The sequence below is a fragment of the Talpa europaea genome, assembly GCF_964194135.1.
Source record: "Talpa europaea genome assembly, chromosome: 2".
NCBI lineage: Eukaryota > Metazoa > Chordata > Mammalia > Eulipotyphla > Talpidae > Talpa > Talpa europaea.
Genome location: NC_140068.1, coordinates 135,275,452 through 135,294,952, shown reverse-complemented (window position 1 = coordinate 135,294,952; position 19,501 = coordinate 135,275,452). Strand labels below are relative to the sequence as shown.

The following is a 19,501-nucleotide window of genomic DNA, read 5'->3' as shown; positions in this document are numbered from 1 at the left end:
TCTGCATGGCCAGTGGGTCTGAAAGTCTGGTGTTTCTCATCAATGCAGAGATACCTTGTGATATCCTAGCTGCAGTGTAATTCAGGAAAAATGAGAAAATAATCTCATATTTACTGTATTCCATCATCCTAACAGAAATGATCAGGGAAGAGAGTACATTAGCTTCTTTAAAATAATGGAAATGTTTTTCTAACACCTGGTTTTGTGGGGTGAGATAGCAATCTACTTTATTTGTGAAGGTAATTTTCATAGAGCTGTTGTTAGTATGATTTGACAATTTTCCCTATTCTCATTTCTCAATTTAGATCTAAATTCCTGGTTGCCCCTTGGTTAATCACAGATAACAGTTTAGGTCCTCCCACTCCCGATTCCTAACTGAAGGATGCAAGTCATGAGTGAAGAGAAAACTGGTCTGGTCCTGAATATATTGTGCCAAGAAAAATGTTCTTGGAGATAAATCAGCATTTTGGAAATTGCTGCCTCAAGACAAATCACTAACTTCAAAGAAAGACAGAGTTCAAGGATTAGGGAAAAGCTAAAACTCCCAGTTCTATGTAGAGCATGCTCTAAATAGGATAAATATTAACAACTTCTCCTGTTTTTCTCAAAGCACAGAAAATATCAGGTAATACATAAACCAGACAACCCCCCACCAAGTCCTTTAAATGTTTCCCTTGCAAATTATATAAAGTCCTATCAAGAAGCCAGTTATAGGAGGAATGTAGATAAACCATAAAAGTGATCAGGAAAAAAATTATGATAAATTAAAAATCATAATCAACAGACAGTTATAAATCTGAGACATTCTGCAGGGTAGGGGGAGGGAAATATATCAAAACAAATGTGGGAAGAGCGCAATGGACTATGGTGATGGTCACAGGTGAATTGGTGGTGGGACTTTTACAGGGACTGCACCTGAGAGGAGAAAGCATACATTGTACAAAAAAGAGGATCATATAATATATTTATATATATATATATATATAATATAAAAAGAAACTCAAAGTTTGTGCAGCTTTTCCAGAGCTATCTAGTGATTGTTGCTATGCTGTCCTCAATCTTAATTCTTTCATAAACTTATTTAATTTCTTTCATCACAATTTATTTAAGCCAAGAGTTTTCCCAATATATTTTGAACTTCTCACCCCAAAAAAATGAACAGAATGTCCTCAACAAAAGAGGTTAGATTTTCTCCTTTGAAAAACCTTCCTTATGGCTGCCATTATGGCTTGATTTCTCAGGCTATAGATCATTGGGTTGAGTGTTGGAGGCACGACTGTGTACATAATAGTGAGCAAAATGTCCAGTGCACTTGAAGAGTCAGAAGGTGGCTTGAGAAACTCAAAGACGCTTGTTGAAATAAATAAAATGACCACAGCGAGGTGGGGAAGGCAAGTGGAAAAGGCCTTAGCTCTGCCCTCAGCAGATGGCATCCTCAGCACAGTAGAGAATATCTGGATGTAGGACATTACAATTAAGAAAACACAAAGAAAGACCATAATCACTACAAAGCAAGAGACCCCCACCTCTTTTATATACTCATTAGAACAAGAGAGTTTCAGGAGCTGGGGGATGTCACAGAAGAACTGGTGAATGATTTGGGAACCACAGAAGTGCATGGAAAAAGTGCCAGCTGTGTGCATGGTTCCAGGAACGACTGCACTGATCCAGACGCCTATCACCACGTGAACACAGGTACGGACATCCAGGATGATTTCGTAGCGCAATGGAAGGCAGATGGCCACATAGCGGTCGTAGGACATCACTGTGAGCATGGACATCTCAGCAACCGCAAAGAGAATGAAAGCAAAACACTGCACTATGCATTCCCCGAGGGAAATGTAGCCACTCTGTGTGAAAGCGTTGTACATGGACCTTGGCACAGTCACGGAAATGTAGCAAAGTTCCAGAAAGGAGAGATGTTTCAGGAAGAAATACATGGGGGAGTCGAGACTACTGTCCATGGAAGTTGCAGTGATAATGAGGAGATTTCCCGCTAAAGCCACCACATATAAGACTAAGAACAGAGAAGCGTGGATGAGCTCTAGCTCAGCTGTGGCAGAAAATCCCAACAATAGAAGCCCATTCATAGTGAAATCCCCCATATTCCTTCATATGGCCATCACATATCATTTCTGTGTTACTTGCTTGGAAGACAAAATGGAACCATTGGATATTTCTGTTACTTAACCATTCAGTGAACCTAAGGATGAAGTTACTTGAAGAAATCACCACTAAATCATAAATGTGAATGTATTTCTCTATACTAGTAATATTGTGGAATATTTGAAATGTCTTGACTTAGTCATGAAAACAGATGAGGAAGATGATTATTTGATATTACCATTTCAAAGAAAAGAAACAAAATGTATTTAAACAATAAAATTAATAAGAAAAATTTAAAATGTATAATTTTGTTAATTGGATTGCATGATTGAATTTTTTTAAGTTTGTTTTATAATCATTTACATATTTTAAATAAGAGATTTAGGAGAAAAGTGCTTTCCCCAAAGTTTTAACTGAGAGTTGAAAAAATACAGACAGATGGCAAAAGAGTCCAGCACCTGAAAAGTTACTGTGGATTATTAATGACAAGAGTGATTATGAATTTTCTCTGTTCCATGATTCTATTGATTGCAATCTTTATGTTAAACTATAAATGTAAAATAAATTTTAAATTACGTAGTTTTTATGATCTAGTGGTGAAAGCTAGGATACTCTTTATTTTTAATGTCTCAGAAAATATTAATTTCTGTTTGCACTGTTGGAGCAGCTAATAAAATAAAAATATGCTTAGTTATTACTAGAAAAATATATTTTAAAGGTTTATATAGTTAATACACTCACATTTTTTAATTTTTTTTAATAGAGGCATGTTTTATTTATTTATTTGTTTGTTTGTTTGTTTGTTTTGTTTATACATGCACTGGGTACAGTCAGAAGCACGGGAGGGTGAGAGAATTCACCAGAGCCAGAGCGGGGAGCAGAGCAGGCAGAAGGACCGAAGTACACTGCTGAGGGGAGCAGCGGGCGTTAGGAGAGGTCTGTGCGCCATGTGGGACCCTCCTCCGGTGGCTGGGGAGCAGCCGGGGAGCAGCAGGGGATTGAACTGGCGCCGCAGAGGCCGCGGGCAGCTTTGCAACCCAGCGCTCAACCGCTGCGCCACGGGGGAGGCCCTAATACACTCACATTTATGGAGGTTTCTTTGCCACCTTTTCCTTTTCGTTAACCATTCTATCTCTATATATAATAATTCAAACACGATGGAATTGTTAATACAATTTTATACCTTTGTTTTATATATAAGAAGGAAAATTCCCCATGATTTTTTCTTCTAACTAAATATTTATTTTCACAAATAAAATTATGAAACATGAAATTGACAATATCTATGCAATCATCATATATGAAAATAACTGTTATCTTTAACATAAAATATCATAAAAAATGAACTGTAAAATGCTAAGTTCCCTATGGAAATGGGTAAGAAGAGACCAGCCCCAAGTGCATTTTTATTAAAAAAATATAACTAATATACACATGAAAATATCATTTACACTCATTCTGAGTACAAAGAGCAACTAAAACAATATAAAATATAATTTTTGTACTCAAAAAACTAGTTGACTTTTAAAATTAAAATAGTTGTTTTAATTATAGAGACAGTCATCTACTGATAGTATACATCTGAAGAAGTCTGAATCATACACAGTGTTGTAAATAAACATTACTTCTATAAAAATAATAAAATAAAAATATGATAATACATAAATTATATAAAGATATAAGTTTAAAACATGTATGTAGCAAAAGCAAGTTTGTGCATATTTTGGGAAAAGAGCAAATTATTTAGCAGGATACTTGAAACAATCTACGATTTAGAGAATGTAATTTTATAGGAAGAGAACATTTTAATTATGATCTGATTATTAGTTAAGGAAACTATGTTCATTTGAAATTATTCTTTATAATTTAGACTTCATATCTTGTATGGTTATAGAAAGTGTCAATTCCAAAAGGTTATTAAATTTGTTGTCATTTCAATGTTCATATTAGTCTCTTATGATCCTTTTTCTTGGTGGCATGTGTTGTAATGTCTCCTCTACCATTCTGATTTTAATTAAGTTCTTTTTGTTAGTCTGGATAAATGGTTTTCAATTTTGTTTGTATTTTCAAATAACCATTTTGTAAAAAGTTTTATCATTATGTAAAAAAAGGTTTTTTTTTTTTCTCTTTTAAAGTTTTTTGCTTAATGCCTCTTTTATCTGATGTACGAGTCACTATCCTGTTGTCTTCTATTTTCCATTTGCATGGAATATTGTTTTCCATCCTTTTCACTTCATACTATGAGAGTTCCTAAAGCTGAAGTATGTGCCTTGCAGACAGGAAATACTCAGGCCTGGGTTTATTCCAAATTTATTGACAAAGTTCAATTGTCATAGAACTTTGTACACATTTAAGATATATAATGTTTTGATTTGCCACAGATAATTTATAAAATGATAATCTAGTAGTATTAGGTAATGTAGTATTAGCTAATAAATGAATCATGTCACATAATTTCTATATCTGTTTTGTCATAAGAACATTTTTCTTATTTTTATCAACTTTGAAGTACGTAGTTAGGTGTTATTAACCATAATCACCATCTTGCCATTGGATTCCCCAACCTGGTCATCTTATCATCAGAAGTCTGTTCTTTTGAGTTGGGTCTTGTCTAGAATTGTTTAGAATCTTCAACATAGTGTTAACTATGTTGTTTTTGAGAGAATTCAATTTATTTATACTTTAAGTTATAATTAAAATGTAGACATTAAGGCTACCTTGAGAGTTGTTTTCTGACTTTTTTTCTTTGTTTCTTTCTACATTTCTTGCTTCATAAAAACAAAATGACACCATATCAAATGGGAGAAAATAATTACACATTATACATCTCACAAGAACTCTCCAAATAACTCAAAAAATCAACAAAAAGGAAACAAATAAATCAAAAGGAAACAAATAAATCAAAGGAAACAAATAAACAAATGAGCAAAAGAACTAGAGACAATTCTCAAAGAAGACATATAGATTATCAAAAGGCACTTGAAAAATTTATCAAAATAACTTAGCAACAGGGAAATGCAAATCAGAACTATGAATACCACCTCATTTCAGTAACAGTGGTCCATATTCAAAAAAGAAAAACAGGGCCCTCCCTGGTGCTGCAAAGGGTAAAGATGCAACCTATGAAGGTATCAGCAGCCACTATAGCTCAAGTTCGTCCCTGGCCAGAGAGCTACCTACATGGCGCAGCAGACCTCTCCTGACTCGCCCATTGCTCCCCTCAGCAGTGTATTTCACCCAGTCTGCCTGTTCTGCTCCCCACTCTGTCTTTGGTGAATCCTCTCACCACACCCCACACCTCCGGACTGTTCCCCAGTTCTTGTATGCATAAATAAATAGATCTTAAAAATAAAAGCAATATATACAGCAAATATTGATGAAGGTAAGGAAAAAAATAAACCCCTGTGCACTGTTGGTGAAGATACAGGCTAGTCCATGCTATGGGAAAATATTGCAGATTCCTCAAATATGAAATACAAATCTACTCTATGACCCAGCAATTCTATGCCTAGGTATCTACACAGGGACTCCAAAATCTCTAATTTGAAGAAATATATGCAACCTATGTTTAATTGAAGTCTAATTTACAGTATCCAAGGTATGGAAACAACAGAACAGTGCTTTAAAATTACCTATATACACAAAGTGCTTTGATGTTGAGTGTGGGATGATTGTATACATCAGGTGGGGTTGTGAGTTTGTCCCCCTCAATCATATAAAGTGTGCAAATTGCTGTTACCTCAATAAGAAAAAAATAATTAAAAATAGAAATTAAAGTAATTCCATTTCTGTGTATATATTAAAAAATACAAAATCATTACATCAAATAAATACATAAGCTACTATGTTTATTGCAGTATTATCAACAATAGACAAAAGCTAGAAACAACCTAAGTATCCTGGGAAAGATAATCAGTTACAGAAATGTGGCTCATATACACAGTGGAATACTACTCAAGTGTCCCATGGCTGAAATCAGCCATTTGCAATAGCATGGATGGCCCTGGGGTATTATGCTCAATGACACACTTATACAAAGACTAATAAGTAGGATTTCACTCACTTGTGCTATATAGAGATGCCAAACAAAGAGATGAGCCAAATAATACAAAAATAAACTTTTGGTCTCATTAGTAGCTACCAGTGAGTAGAAACAGAGTTTATCAGATAAACATGTCAATTTTATGGGAAAGGAAGAGCAAGAGCTTTAGTAGTGAATTTAATGCAATATAAACACAAATTTCTTTTTAATTGCATATACCTGAAACTAACATAATGTTGAAAAGCAAAATTATTTTCGTAAAGAAAAGGAGTCATGTATTTAAAAAATGTACAAAACATTTAAACCATACATATATATATATATATATATATATATCACATAAGAGAAAATTTTGACAGATTTAAACAAATGCAAAGTGCATCATGGTCATGGATTGGAAGACATGATCTTTAATTTTTCTGTCTTATGTATGGATTGAATGTAATTCCTATCAAAATCTCAGCTGGAATGTTTGGAAATTGGAAAACTGATTTTAAAGTTTGTCTGAATACACAAAGAACACAGTGAAGCCTAGAATATCTGGAAGAAAATAGTTGGAAAACATAGAGCCCATAATATAATAAGGTACTGTGAGACTACAGCATTTTAGAGTTTGGTATTATGCACATGAACACACACATCAATTGAACAGATTAGCATCTCCCATACCTGTACCATCATTTCACAACTCAGGTGACATTCATTAGCAAAAAGTGAATTGCACTGAAATTCCTTGGGGAAACTACTTCTCACCTAAAGATATGGAATCTCCTGGATAGCACTTTGAATATAACAAACCACAATGGCTACCCTATGCAAAAAGAATCTTAATATTAATTAATGAAAGCAAATGAGAAAGGGTAAAGCCTTTACTGTAATTATTAATATGTTTTTATCACTTTAAACTTCAATCAGTGTTGCCCTGGGGGATTTATTTACACATATTGGCCAATATTTTTTACTCAAAACTAAAGATTTATAGCTACAGAAATTCTGTAAAATAAACAGAAAAATTATTTTATAAAATATTGTCTCTTGTCCATGCCTTCAAAGCATGGAAAATCATCAAATGATGTTTGCGAACTTTTATTAAATCAATGATACAATCTCCTTTTCTATCATTTTTATTCAGTTACTTTCTTTTTTTTTTAAGATTTATTTATGTATGCATACAAGAACTGGGGCACAGGCCAGAGGAGTGGGGAGTGAGAGGATTCACCAGAAACAGAGCCGGGAACAGAACAGGCAGCTCTAAAGAAATACACTGCCAAGGGAAGCAGTGGGAGAGTCAGGAGAGGTCTGCTGTGTCATGTGTGTTGCTCCCTGGCCGGCCAGGGATTGAACTCGTGCTGCAGAGACTGAGGACAGCTTCATAGATTGCATCTTAACCCCTTGTGCCACCAGGGAGGCCCTATTTAGGTACTTTCTCAGGAAGTTTTACCACTGCTTCATTTGCTCCTTTGGTGAAAATGCTCATTTTTCATTTGAAAAATTAACTTTCGGTTCACTAATTCTGTCTTTCCTTCTGTGATGTGCTGATTAATGCATGCATTCATTCATAAATTCTGATCACTACACATTATATTCATATATTTACTCTTTATCCTTTTATATATTTAGTTCTGTTAGCAGAGGATTCTATTAATAATATTTCTATTTTTCTCTTTATATCCTTTTAACATTTAATAACATGTATTTCTGCAGCACTCACAGATTATTGCTATTTAAACATGCCTCCCACATGTGTGGCAATTGAACCATTGCAACTTTATAGAGGCAAAGAAATGGCATAATGAGATATTTGCAGAGTGACCTCAGCACATGGCTCAAGGAGGCCTGTGAGCTTCAGAGTCTTAAATGAGCCAATGGGTGCTGAGAGTCTGGTCATTCTATTGCATTGGAGGAGTAATGTTTATAGAGCTATTGTGTGAATATTGCTGTTACTCAGTTATGACAAAACTCTAATATGACAACTTCCCTTATGCTCACTTCCTGTTAGTTTTATTTGTGCTTCACTGTATGATGTTTAGTTAACCAAATTGCTTACACTAGTGGGTTCCATGTCCCCTTATCCCACAAAAGTGCATAAATCAAAAGTAAAGATGCAGCTGGGGATAGTACGGACCGAAACCGCCCAGGAAAAGTGTTTCCGGTTTTCTTTTTTTGTTTGTTTGTTTGTTTGTTTTGTGAAAAAGCATTTTAGATACTGCTGCCTCTGAAAAATCAGTAACTTAAAAAAAAAAAAAAACCTTCATCTTTATGGCAGGGCTAAATTTCCCAGCTCCTATACATGGAACGTTAAATGGGGAAAATCTTAACAACGTGCTCCGTACTCTGTATTCTTCAAGAAGACATCACATAAATGCATAAGATAGGCCCCTGTCTGTATCTTTAAAAGTTTCCTTGTAATTTAGATAAAATCTCTTGAGAGTTCAAAGTTCAGGCAGAATTTTCAGAACTATCTAGAGTTGTTCCAAGACTAGAGTCCTCAGTCTTAATTATTTCATAAACTCAATTTTCACTTGTCTGGACTTAAATAAGCCAATAGTTTTCCCAATAAATATTCAACATCACTCTCAACTAGAATTTACAGTTGGGCCTCAACAAAAGATTCAGGCTTGTCCTTTTTGGAAAACCTTTCTTAGAGCTGCCTTCATAGCTTGATTTCGCAGGCTGTAAATCATTGGGTTGAATGTTGGGGGCACAACTGTGTACATAATAGTGAGCAAAATGTCCAGTGCACTTGAAGAGTCAGAAGGTGGCTTGAGAAACTCAAAGATGCTTGTTGATATAAATAAAATGACCACAGCGAGGTGGGGAAGGCAAGTGGAAAAGGCCTTAGCTCTGCCCTCAGCAGATGGCATCCTCAGCACAGTAGAGAATATCTTGATGTAGGAATGGCCAATAAAGGCGACACAAAGAAATGCAACAAAAGACAGGAAGGCACTGACTCCAATATCGCTGATAAACTCATTAGAACAAGAGAGTTTTAGGAGCTGGGGGATGTCACAGAAGAACTGGTGAATAATATGGGAACCACAGAAGTGCATGGAGAAAATGGCAGCTGTGTGCATGGTTCCAGAAATGATGCCACTGATCCAGACACTCAAGACTCCTAGAACACAGGTACGGACATCCATGATGATTTCATAGCGCAGTGGAAGGCAGATGGCCACGTAGCGATCATAGGACATCACTGTAAGCATGGACAGCTCAGCCTCAGCACAGAGAGTGAAAGCAAAACACTGCATTATGCATTCCCCGAGGGAAATGTAGCCACTGTGTATGAAAGATGTATAAATGGACCTTGGCACAGTCACGGAAATGTAGCACAGATCCAGAAAGGAGAGATGTTTCAGGAAAAAATACATGGGTGACTGCAGACTATTGTCCATGGAAGTTGTGGTGATAATGAGGATATTGCCAGTTACCGCCACCATATATAAGACTAAGGACAGAGAAGCAAGGAAGAGTTCTAATTCAGGCTTGGCAGAAAATCCCATCAGAAGAAATCCACTCATAGTGAAATTAGCCATAGTCCTTCTTAATTTCCCAGTGATGGTAACTGCAAGACAAGTTGGGATTCATGAAAAAAAATTGAAATTTCCTTTACATATAACCTAACTTGGACTCAATCAAGTTGGCCAAGAAGTCATTTGTAGAAATCACACTTCATCACAAATGTGAAGTTGTTCTGTATACTAAAAGCCATGTCAAGAAATTTCAATATGCTTTTATTCAGTTACAGAAACATGGGTAAACAAGGTTCTAAATTTTAATCACCCATTACAATCAATGAAAAATGAATGTGCATAGTAAAAGTGATAAGATCTTTAAAATATATAAATACATTTTTAGCAGTATAGAATACTCAGTGTTCATTTATATTGTAATTTTTAGTTCAATGTACTTGCATTAATAAATGTTCTTATCTACTTACTGTTTCTCATTAATTGTCTACATATCACATCCCATCTATATACAATTGATTTATAATTGCAATTTATTTTTTTATTTTATGTATAAGAGGAAAATCTCTCCATTTTCCCCATGTATTTTCTCATTTACTGCAATTATGCAACTCAAAATTAGTAGGACTTAAGCAATAAATATGATATATGAATAATCAGTATCATTCACACAAAAGATTATAAAAATTCATTTGAAAAATGTTAATTTCCCAAAGGAAATGGAAAAGAACAGACCTTTCACAGTGTATTTTTATAAGAAAATATCATCACTAATATACACAAGAAAAAATAATTTTACTTAAATTCTTAATTAAATAATATATTGAATATCTATGAATTGTAATTTTATACCCAGAATATTGGTCAAGATGAAAAGTAAAATACTCAGTATTATTAATTATGAATAAAGAAAACTAGTGTTATCATACATCTGAAGAAGAAAATGTAGACCAAAAATCATATAGTGCAGTATATCGATGCTATAACAATAAAATTAATGCTATTAAAAATATCAAATATGATGTTTATTTCACATAAATACAGCAAAAACATAAAACAGCCAAACATTATGGTGAAATTTGTGCATGCTGTGTGGATAAGAACAAATTATTTAGCAAAAGCTTTGAAACAGCCTGTATGTTAAACCAAGAAATTTATATCTAGGTGATATTTTTAAATAGTCACCTGAATAATTAATATTTAGAAAACTATGCTCATTTAAAATTACTGCTCCAGCAGAAAAAATATTGAAAATCTTAAATTATAACTGAATAAATTTTTTAGGATAACATTTTTTTTATAATAAATTTTATTGTTATATTCCCCATACAATTGCAGCCCCCCCATTCTGACCCCAATCCCTCCCCTCCTGCCCCCGCCCCCCTAAAAGTGTCTCTGGTTCATAGTTTTTTGTAGATTTTGATTTTCACTTTCTTATAGTTATTTATTTTCCTGGTCCCTTATTTAAGTTTTCTAGATTCCTGCTATGAGTGAGACCATCCGGTATTTTTCTTTTTCTTTTTGGCTTATTTCGCTGAGCATGATCCCTTCCAGCGCCATCCATGTTGCTGCAAATTGCATGTGTTTATCTTTTTTGAATGCTGAGTAATATTCCATGGTATATATGTACCACATCTTCTTGATCCAGTCATCTATTTTTGGGCATTTGGGTTGTTTCCAAAGCTTAGCTATTGTAAACAGTGCTGCTATAAACATAGGGGTGCAGGTGCTCTTTGGAATTGATGTTTCTGTGTCCTTTGGGTAAATACCTAGGAGTGGAATTGCTGGATCATATGGAAGCTCTATGTTTAGTAGGTCCAGAAATCTCCACACAGCTTTCCACAGTGGTTGGACCAGTTTGCACTCCCACCAACAGTGCAGAAGAGTTCCTTTTTCTCCACACCCTCGCCAGCATTTGTTGTTGCTAGTTTTTTTAATATGTGTCATTCTCACTGGTGTAAGATGGTATCTTATGGTAGTTTTGATTTGCATTTCCCTGATGGCAAGTGATGTTGAACATTTTTTCATATGCCTGTTGGCCATTTGCATTTCCTCTTCAGAGAAGTTTCTTTTTAGCTCTTCTGCCCATTTTTTGACTGGATTATTTTCTTTGTTGTTGTTGAGTCTCATCAGCTCTTTGCAGATTTTTGTGATCAGTCCTTTATCGTTAGTGTTGGGTGCAAAAATGTTCTCCCAGTTGGTGGGGTTTCTCTTTGTTTTTGTTATTGTCTCTTTTGCTGAGAAGGCTTTCGACAAAATGCAACACCCATTCATGATAAAAGCCCTTGAAATTCTTGGGATACAAGGAACATACCTCAACATCATAAAGGCCATATATGACAAGCCAACAGCCAGTATCATTCTCAATGGTGAAAAGGACCTATACAAAGAAAACTATAAAACACTGTTAAAAGAAATAGAAGAAGACAAAAAGAAATGGAGAGACATCCCCTGCTCGTGGATTGGAAGAATAAACATTATTAAAATGGCCATCCTTCCAAAAGCAATATACAGATTCAATGCTATTCCAATCAAAATTTCAATGTCATTCTTCAAAGAAATAGAACAATTATTGATGAAATTCATATGGAATCACAAAAAACCCCGAATAGCCAAAGCTCTCCTGAAAAAAAAAGAAGGGAATGGAGGCATCACACTCCCAGACTTCAAACTATACTACAAAGCCATAATCATCAAAACTGCATGGTATTGGAACAAGAACAGACATACAGACCAATGGAATCGAATAGAAAATCCAGAAATAAACCCACAGATTTATGGTCAACTAATCTTTGACAAAGGAGCAAAGACTATGCATTGGAGCAAAGAAAGTTTGTTCAATCAATGGTGCTGGGAAAACTGGGTCGCTACATGCAAAAGAATGAAGCTTGACCACTACCTCACACCATACACAAAAATCAACTCAAAATGGATTAAAGAACTAGACATAAGACCTGAAACCATAAAATATATAGAAGGAAATATAGGCGAAACACTATGTGATTTGCACATCAAAGACATCTTTACAGACACATCACCCAAAGCAGGGATAGTGAAGGCATAGGATAACATTTTGATAGAAAAGACTTGGAACCGATGAGTGAATCCCTGCATACATCAAGTAAAACTTATTTAAAAATCAGTCATGTGTATGTGTGTGGGGGGGGAGTGGTTGTTGGGAATGGGTGTGTAAGCATGTATGTCTTTCTGTGTATTACAAAGGGGCATTATAATACTGTTAAATTAAAGCAAGAAATGTTATATTTAAAAAATATTGAAGAGAGACTTTAAAGATGACACCTGACAATTCTAGACATTTCAATGTCATATTTGCTCATCCAGGCATTGTTTCTGAAGACTGACACTGAGCAGTGAGGTTTCTGGAGATTCCAAGAACTTCTAATACTGTGTATCTTGGAGAAGGTGGCTTAATTTTCTTCATGCTACCCAATAAAAAATGGTATATTCCTTATGGATGAAAATATTTCTTGATTTACACAGAAGTACTTTCTTTGCTCTTTCCATTAATTTAAATCGACTAATGTTAATAATTTATACAGTGGCCATATAGTGAAATTAAATGCAATTTTTGTTTTCATCTTTAAATCTTTGCTTGTCTTTTCTAACTCTTGAAAAAATATTTAATTATTTTTAACATTACATACATATGAACATTAACCCAAATATTTGTGTGTTTTTGGCTGTGTAAAAAGATATTTGTCACATTATGGTTTGTAAATGTCTAACTAGCAGTTAATATGCTGTAGCCACAACTGTCTGTATACCAAAAAAAGAGGCAGTGGTATAAAGAGATTTATAGTGTCTCTTTTGTTGGCTTGTAGGTATTGTTTCAGGATAATTTAGCCTTTCTTTATGAGCTATTACTTTAAATAAGAAGATAAGAAGATGAAGATTGTCACTTTTTTCTTCTATGAAAGTCCTCCATTCAGTGCAAATCCATAATTATACTTCTTTCATTCAACTATTTCATTCTCTCCAGCTTATTCACTGTCTTATTTTTATGGTGGTATTCAAAATCTAACATATCACAGTGTTTGGTGAGTATTTATGTTTTTTAAACCATTAATGTTTAAACATTAGGTAGATATTATGTTTTCAAAAAATAATAAAAGTTTTTGTTCATTGTATTAAGAGTGATGCCCTTTATGAATTTTACCAGTTATTTTTCTTGAAAGTCTTATTCCCTATATTTCTAAATATTTCCTTAAATTTTAAAAATTCCCTAAATTTCCCTATATGTCTAAAATTTCGGCTATTAAAAACTCATTTCCAGAATTTTTCTGAATTTTCTCTACTTCACAACTTTCATTGAGAATTAGATCAGCAGGCTACAATAATGTTTTAAAGGAATTTTAAATCATAGTCTTTCAATCTAAAAGATTTATTTTTCATCTTTAGACTGTGAAAATTGGAATACGTAGTGACTTTATTCTCATCAATATGTTTAAATCCCTCCCATTTTTCATTTTTGTACCATATTTGAACAATTTATCTGTGATTTCTGACTTGCAAGCACCTCCTATCATTTATATGTAGCAATTATAAGACTCAATGAATAATGTGAATACAAGGAGTATCAGAGTGTCATCGCATCACACACTCACACTGCATACTTCTAATGTGGTTATGTAATGAAAGGCATGACTAGGGAGGTGGGAACTGCACTCTACAAAATGTTTCTGGAAAGGAAAGAGTTTACAATGTTCTCTCCCAGATCATAATTTCCAAGTAAATAATCATAGATCACACATGATATTTCATATTTTACAGGTTAAATATCGGAGGCTCATCTCTCACCCACTCTAAAACCAGTAATTTGAGTGCTTTTCATTTTTTAGTGTAATCTATCTTTTTAGAACCTAAGGAAACTCACCAGAGCATAATCAAGAACTTCTCTCTGCAACTGAAGGAGAAGCTGTCAGTGTGGGTAGCTGACATTGAGCTCAAAGTCTTGATCTCCTGAGTTCAGTTACATTCAGAATTATCTGAACTTAAGAGAAAATAACTTCATTTCAACCCTTCTTTGGCCTCTGGAGGTTAGACTATGAAGTCACTTTGGCACAAGCAGGTTGTTTGGTGCTGTGGGTATTGGTATTCCTGGGCAACACCCTGGGACCAAAATTTGTAATTACATTATTTGTTCCTGCAGAGTATTTCTCTGTTGAGTTGATGTAATGATTGCACCCAGTTACCTGGAATTGCACCTTATTACAACAACATATTGAAAGTGGATTAAAACCTTGAAGTTATGACCTAAAACATGAGGAAAGAAGCATAGACTATAAATTCATTGATATTTTCTTTAGTGAAAACTTGAGACCATAAAATTACTTGGGGTTAAACAGAAGCAATAGGGCCTCCCCGGAGGCGCAGCAGGTTGAGTGCAAGCTGTGAAGCTATCCTCCGCCTCTGCAGCGCTGGTTCTATTCCCAGCCCAGCCAGGGAGAAACCCACATGGTGTGGCAGATATCTCTTGCCTCATCCGCTGTTCCTCTTATCAGTGTCATCGGTCCGTCTGCCTGTTCTGCTCCCCGCTCAGTTTCTGGTGAATTCTCTCACCCTCCCGTGCCTCTGACCTGTACCCCGTTCTTGTATAAATAAATAAAATATTTAAAAAAATTAAACAGAAGCAATAGGTTTACTGCCATCAGCTTAGTGATGACTCTGGGGATTGGACTCCAACATCAAGGGGAACAAACTCAAAATCAACAAAGGGGACTGCATCAAATTAAAGACCTTCTGCACAGTGATGGAAACCATCATTAGAAGTAAAAGATGACCTACTAATATGAGAATATATTTACAAACTGTATATAAGATAGGGGATTAATGTCTAAAAAATATAATCAACTCATACAATTTAAAATGAAAAAAAAAAAAACAAACAACCCAATTAAAAATGGCCAGAAAATCTGAATAGGTGCTCACTGTAGATGACAGATAGCCAACTGTCTCATGAAAAGATGTTCAATTATTTTATTGTAGGATTTGTACATCAAAGCCACAATCACATCTCATCTCAAGATTGTGAGAGTCCATTATCCAGAAGACAAGAAGGCACAGGTGCTGGAGAGAGAAGGAGAGAAGGGAATCATCATACACTGGTATATTAATGCAACTACCTTGTAGAACAAGATGCAGATTTCTCAAAAATTTAAAAATAGATCTACTATATGATCCAGAAATTCCACTCTTGGTCCCCATTAAAAGAATGTGAAACCAGTATTTTAAAATAGAGATTCTATTTACACTAACAAAGAGGTAGAGACAACATAAGTGCCTATCAAAATCAGCAGGCAACTGTAAAACAGAGACATTCTGTAGAGAAGGGGTGGGGAAGGGATCGAAAGGAGGGAGGGAACAGCATAAGGGACTATGGTGTTGGTGCACAGGTGAAATGGTGGTGGAAATTCTATAAGGACTACACCTGAGAAAGGAAAACAAACATTGTAAAAAAATAAATAAATAAGCAATGATGTAAAATATATATAAATAATAAAAGCAAAGACAGAGTTAGCCAAAAGGGAAAAAAATGACAACAAAGAATGATGACTAAAGATGTGGCACAGGTTTACTATGATGTTTACTACAGGTTTAAAATGGCTGAAAATCTGCCATTTGTCACAACCTTGATGAGCCTATGATTATTATGTTTAGTGAAATGAGTCAAAGAAGAACATATGATTTTGCTCATGTGCTGTATAGTTAGAAAACAAAGAGATGAACTAACAACAACAACAACAACAACAACAACAAAAAGAAACTTTTGGAGCAACTAGTGCTTTCCAAAGGGAAGGGAGAATAGGAGGGGGTGACACAGGTAAAATATGTCAATTATATGGAGCTTTAGTGTTGAACTTGATGTAATATATGCACAAGTTGATTTTTAATCATGCACACTTGAAATAATGATATTATAATGACATGTGGTATCCATTTAGAGAATGGATTTGAGGGCCTCCCTGGTGGAACAAGGGGTTAAGTTGCAGATCTATGAAGCTATCTGCAGCCATGGCAGAATGAGTTTGATCCCTTGCCAGCCAGGGACCTGACCCCCATGGTGCAGCAGACCTCTCCTGCTTCACCTACTGCTCCCTTCAGGGGTATATTTCAATCAATCTGCCTGTTCTGCTCCCCACTCTGTCTCTGATAAATCCTCTCACCCCCCACACCTCTGGCCTGTACCCCACTTCTTGTATGCATAAATAAACACTTAAGTCATTTTAAAAAGAAATGGATTTGATTTTAAAAAAAGATTCAAAAACCATTATAATAAAAAACTGTATATAAAGGAGAAAAGTATTCTTAAAGACATAAGTAAATGCAAAAAAATATTCTGGTCATGGATTAGAAGACATTATTTCTTTTCCTGCTTAATATATAAATTTAATATTTTGCCATTGGGGATTCTAAAGCTTGTAAGGCTATTGACAGACTCTAGAGAAGCATAACAATCTGGAAGAAAAGAGCTGAAAAACTTAGAGTCCTTAATATAGTAAGTACTGTGAAACTACTTCTTAACAGAGTTTGATATTATAAGCATGAACCTATATACCAATAGAACAGACTAGAAACTCACACACTTATAACATCATTTAACAAAGCACAGGTGAAATTCATCAGAAAACAATATTTCTCAATTAATGGCACTGAAATTCTGAGGACGTGATTTCTCATTGAAAGACACAGAATCCACCAGATATCATTTGAATAAAAGAAACCAACATTTCTACCTCACAACTTTTGCAAAACTAATTTTACAATGGACTGTTGAAATAAAGAATGAAACGGTAAAATTTTAGCAAAAATTATAAATGTTTTGTCTTTGTTATATTATATTTTCAATAAGATACCATGCTTTTGAATTCATTTTACAAACATCAGCAAATATTTGTTTTGCAAGATAAAAAATTAATATTTTAAAATGTGCCATTCTCACTTCTGTAAGATGGTATCTCATTGTAGTTTTTATTTGTATTTCCCTGATTACAAGTGATGCTGAACATTTTTTAATATGCCTGTTGGCCATTTGCACTTCCTCTTTAGAGAAGTTCTTTTTCAGTTTTTCTGCCAATTTTTTGACTGGATTATTTACTTTGTTTTTGTTGAGTCTCTTTAGCTCTTTGTAGATTTTTGTGAGGAGTCCTTTATTATTAGTGTTGTGTGAAAAAAAAAAAGTAGCTACAACAAATGTTGGCTAGGATGTGGAAAAAAGGAACATTCCCACACTGCTGGTGTGAGTGCAAAATGGTCCAACCACTATGGAAAGCTGTGTGGAGATTCCTTAACCTACTGAAGACAGAGCTTCCATATGATCCAGCAATTCTACTCCTAGGTATTTGCCCAAAGGACACAGAAACATTAATTCCAAAGAGCACCTGCACCCTTAGGTTTATAGCAGCACTGTTTACAATAGCTAAACTTTGGAAACAACCCAAATGCCCAAAAATAGATGACTGGATCAAGAAGTTGTGGTCCACATGCACAATGAACATTACTCAGCATTCAAAAAAGATAAACTCATGCAATTTGCAACAACATGGATGGAACTGGAAGGGATCATGCTCAGCAAAATAAGCCAGAAAGAAATAGCCAGAAACAAAAAGAAAATAAAAATAAGCCAGAAAGAAAAAGAAAAATAGTGGATGCTCTCATTAATAGCAGGAATTTAGAAAACCTAAATAAAGGACCAGGAAAAAGACTAATTATAATAAAGTAAAAATCAAAATAAACAAGCAACTATAGAGCAGAGACATAGTATGGGATAGGGAGGTAGGAAGGATTATGGTCAAAATAAGGGGGTGGGATTGTAAGGGGACTATCACCAATATGAAAATGCATACATTGTGCAAAAATGAAAAATGATGTAAAAATATATAAAATTACAATAAATAAATAAAGATACAGAATCCATCATATACCATTTGAATAAAAGGAATCAAAACTACGTCACAGTTTGCAAAATTAATTATACAATGGATTGTTGAAATGAAGAATAAAGAAGTAAAATTTTAATGATAATTATTGTTTGGTATGTTATTTCAAATGTTCAGTAAGATACCATGCTTTTGAATTCATTTTACATATATCAAAAATTTTGTTTCTCAAGACAAAATTTTTAAATTACTATTAATTTTGGAAAAAATAGAAAAATCTTTTTCAATATAGTCTGCTATCTTTACCTTTAAAGTATGGAAACATAGATGAAAAGGTGTTTGGGAACTTTTATAAGCCTGATAGACTCTCCTTTTCTATCATTTATGATTCAATCTCTTTTTCATGCTGTTTTCTCCCACTGTTTTGTGAGTTTATTTGGCAGAATTTCATATTATCACATTTAAAATGTGTCTTTCAGTTCATTAATTATGTCTTTATTTGAGATATGAGATGATTATACATCCATTGATTTCGAAGTTCTGATCACTGCTCACTATACATCCATAAATTTATTTACCTATCTTTAAACATCACTATTCCTTTTGTTAGTACACAATAAAGCCATTATTTTGCCAATATTTCCATAAGTGATTTTAACATTTGAGAATATGTATTTCTGAGCAACTTAAAGATTATTGTGTGATTTAAAATTTCTCTCACTTGAGTGTCAAGCAATCCATGTATCTTCAGAGACAACGAAGTGCATAGAGAGAGTTGCAGAGTGACCCCTGTGTATTGCTCCCGGAGGCCCTACAGTAGATAGAGCTTTAGTGGGGTGCTACCTGGTCAATAGGTGCTGAGAGTCAGGTAGTTCTACTGAGTTCACAGGCACCATATGATATCCCAACTCCTTAGGAGAATAGTGAAAATGAGAAAGAACCTCATGTTACCGTTTGCCATCATCCTGACAGAAATCATCAGGGAA

At 34.5% G+C, this 19,501-nt stretch overlaps 2 protein-coding genes across 2 annotated transcripts; both read right to left on the bottom strand.

Annotated features, from left to right (window-relative positions):
* Nucleotides 1–1,169: 1,169 nt before the first annotated feature.
* Nucleotides 1,170–2,105, bottom strand: LOC311167704 (olfactory receptor 14J1-like; the record flags this gene model as incomplete). The annotated part of the gene is made up of 1 exon (XM_084228754.1): nt 1,170–2,105. The coding sequence occupies one exon, from the start codon at nt 2,103–2,105 to the stop codon at nt 1,170–1,172; it is 936 nt and encodes a 311-aa protein (XP_084084880.1).
* A 6,590-nt stretch (nt 2,106–8,695) lies between these two features.
* On the bottom strand, nt 8,696–9,684 carry LOC311167486 (olfactory receptor 14J1-like; the record flags this gene model as incomplete). The annotated part of the gene is made up of 1 exon (XM_084228506.1): nt 8,696–9,684. One exon carries the CDS (start codon nt 9,682–9,684, stop codon nt 8,761–8,763), a length of 924 nt encoding a protein of 307 aa, XP_084084632.1. The 3' UTR covers nt 8,696–8,760.
* Nucleotides 9,685–19,501: the final 9,817 nt, after the last annotated feature.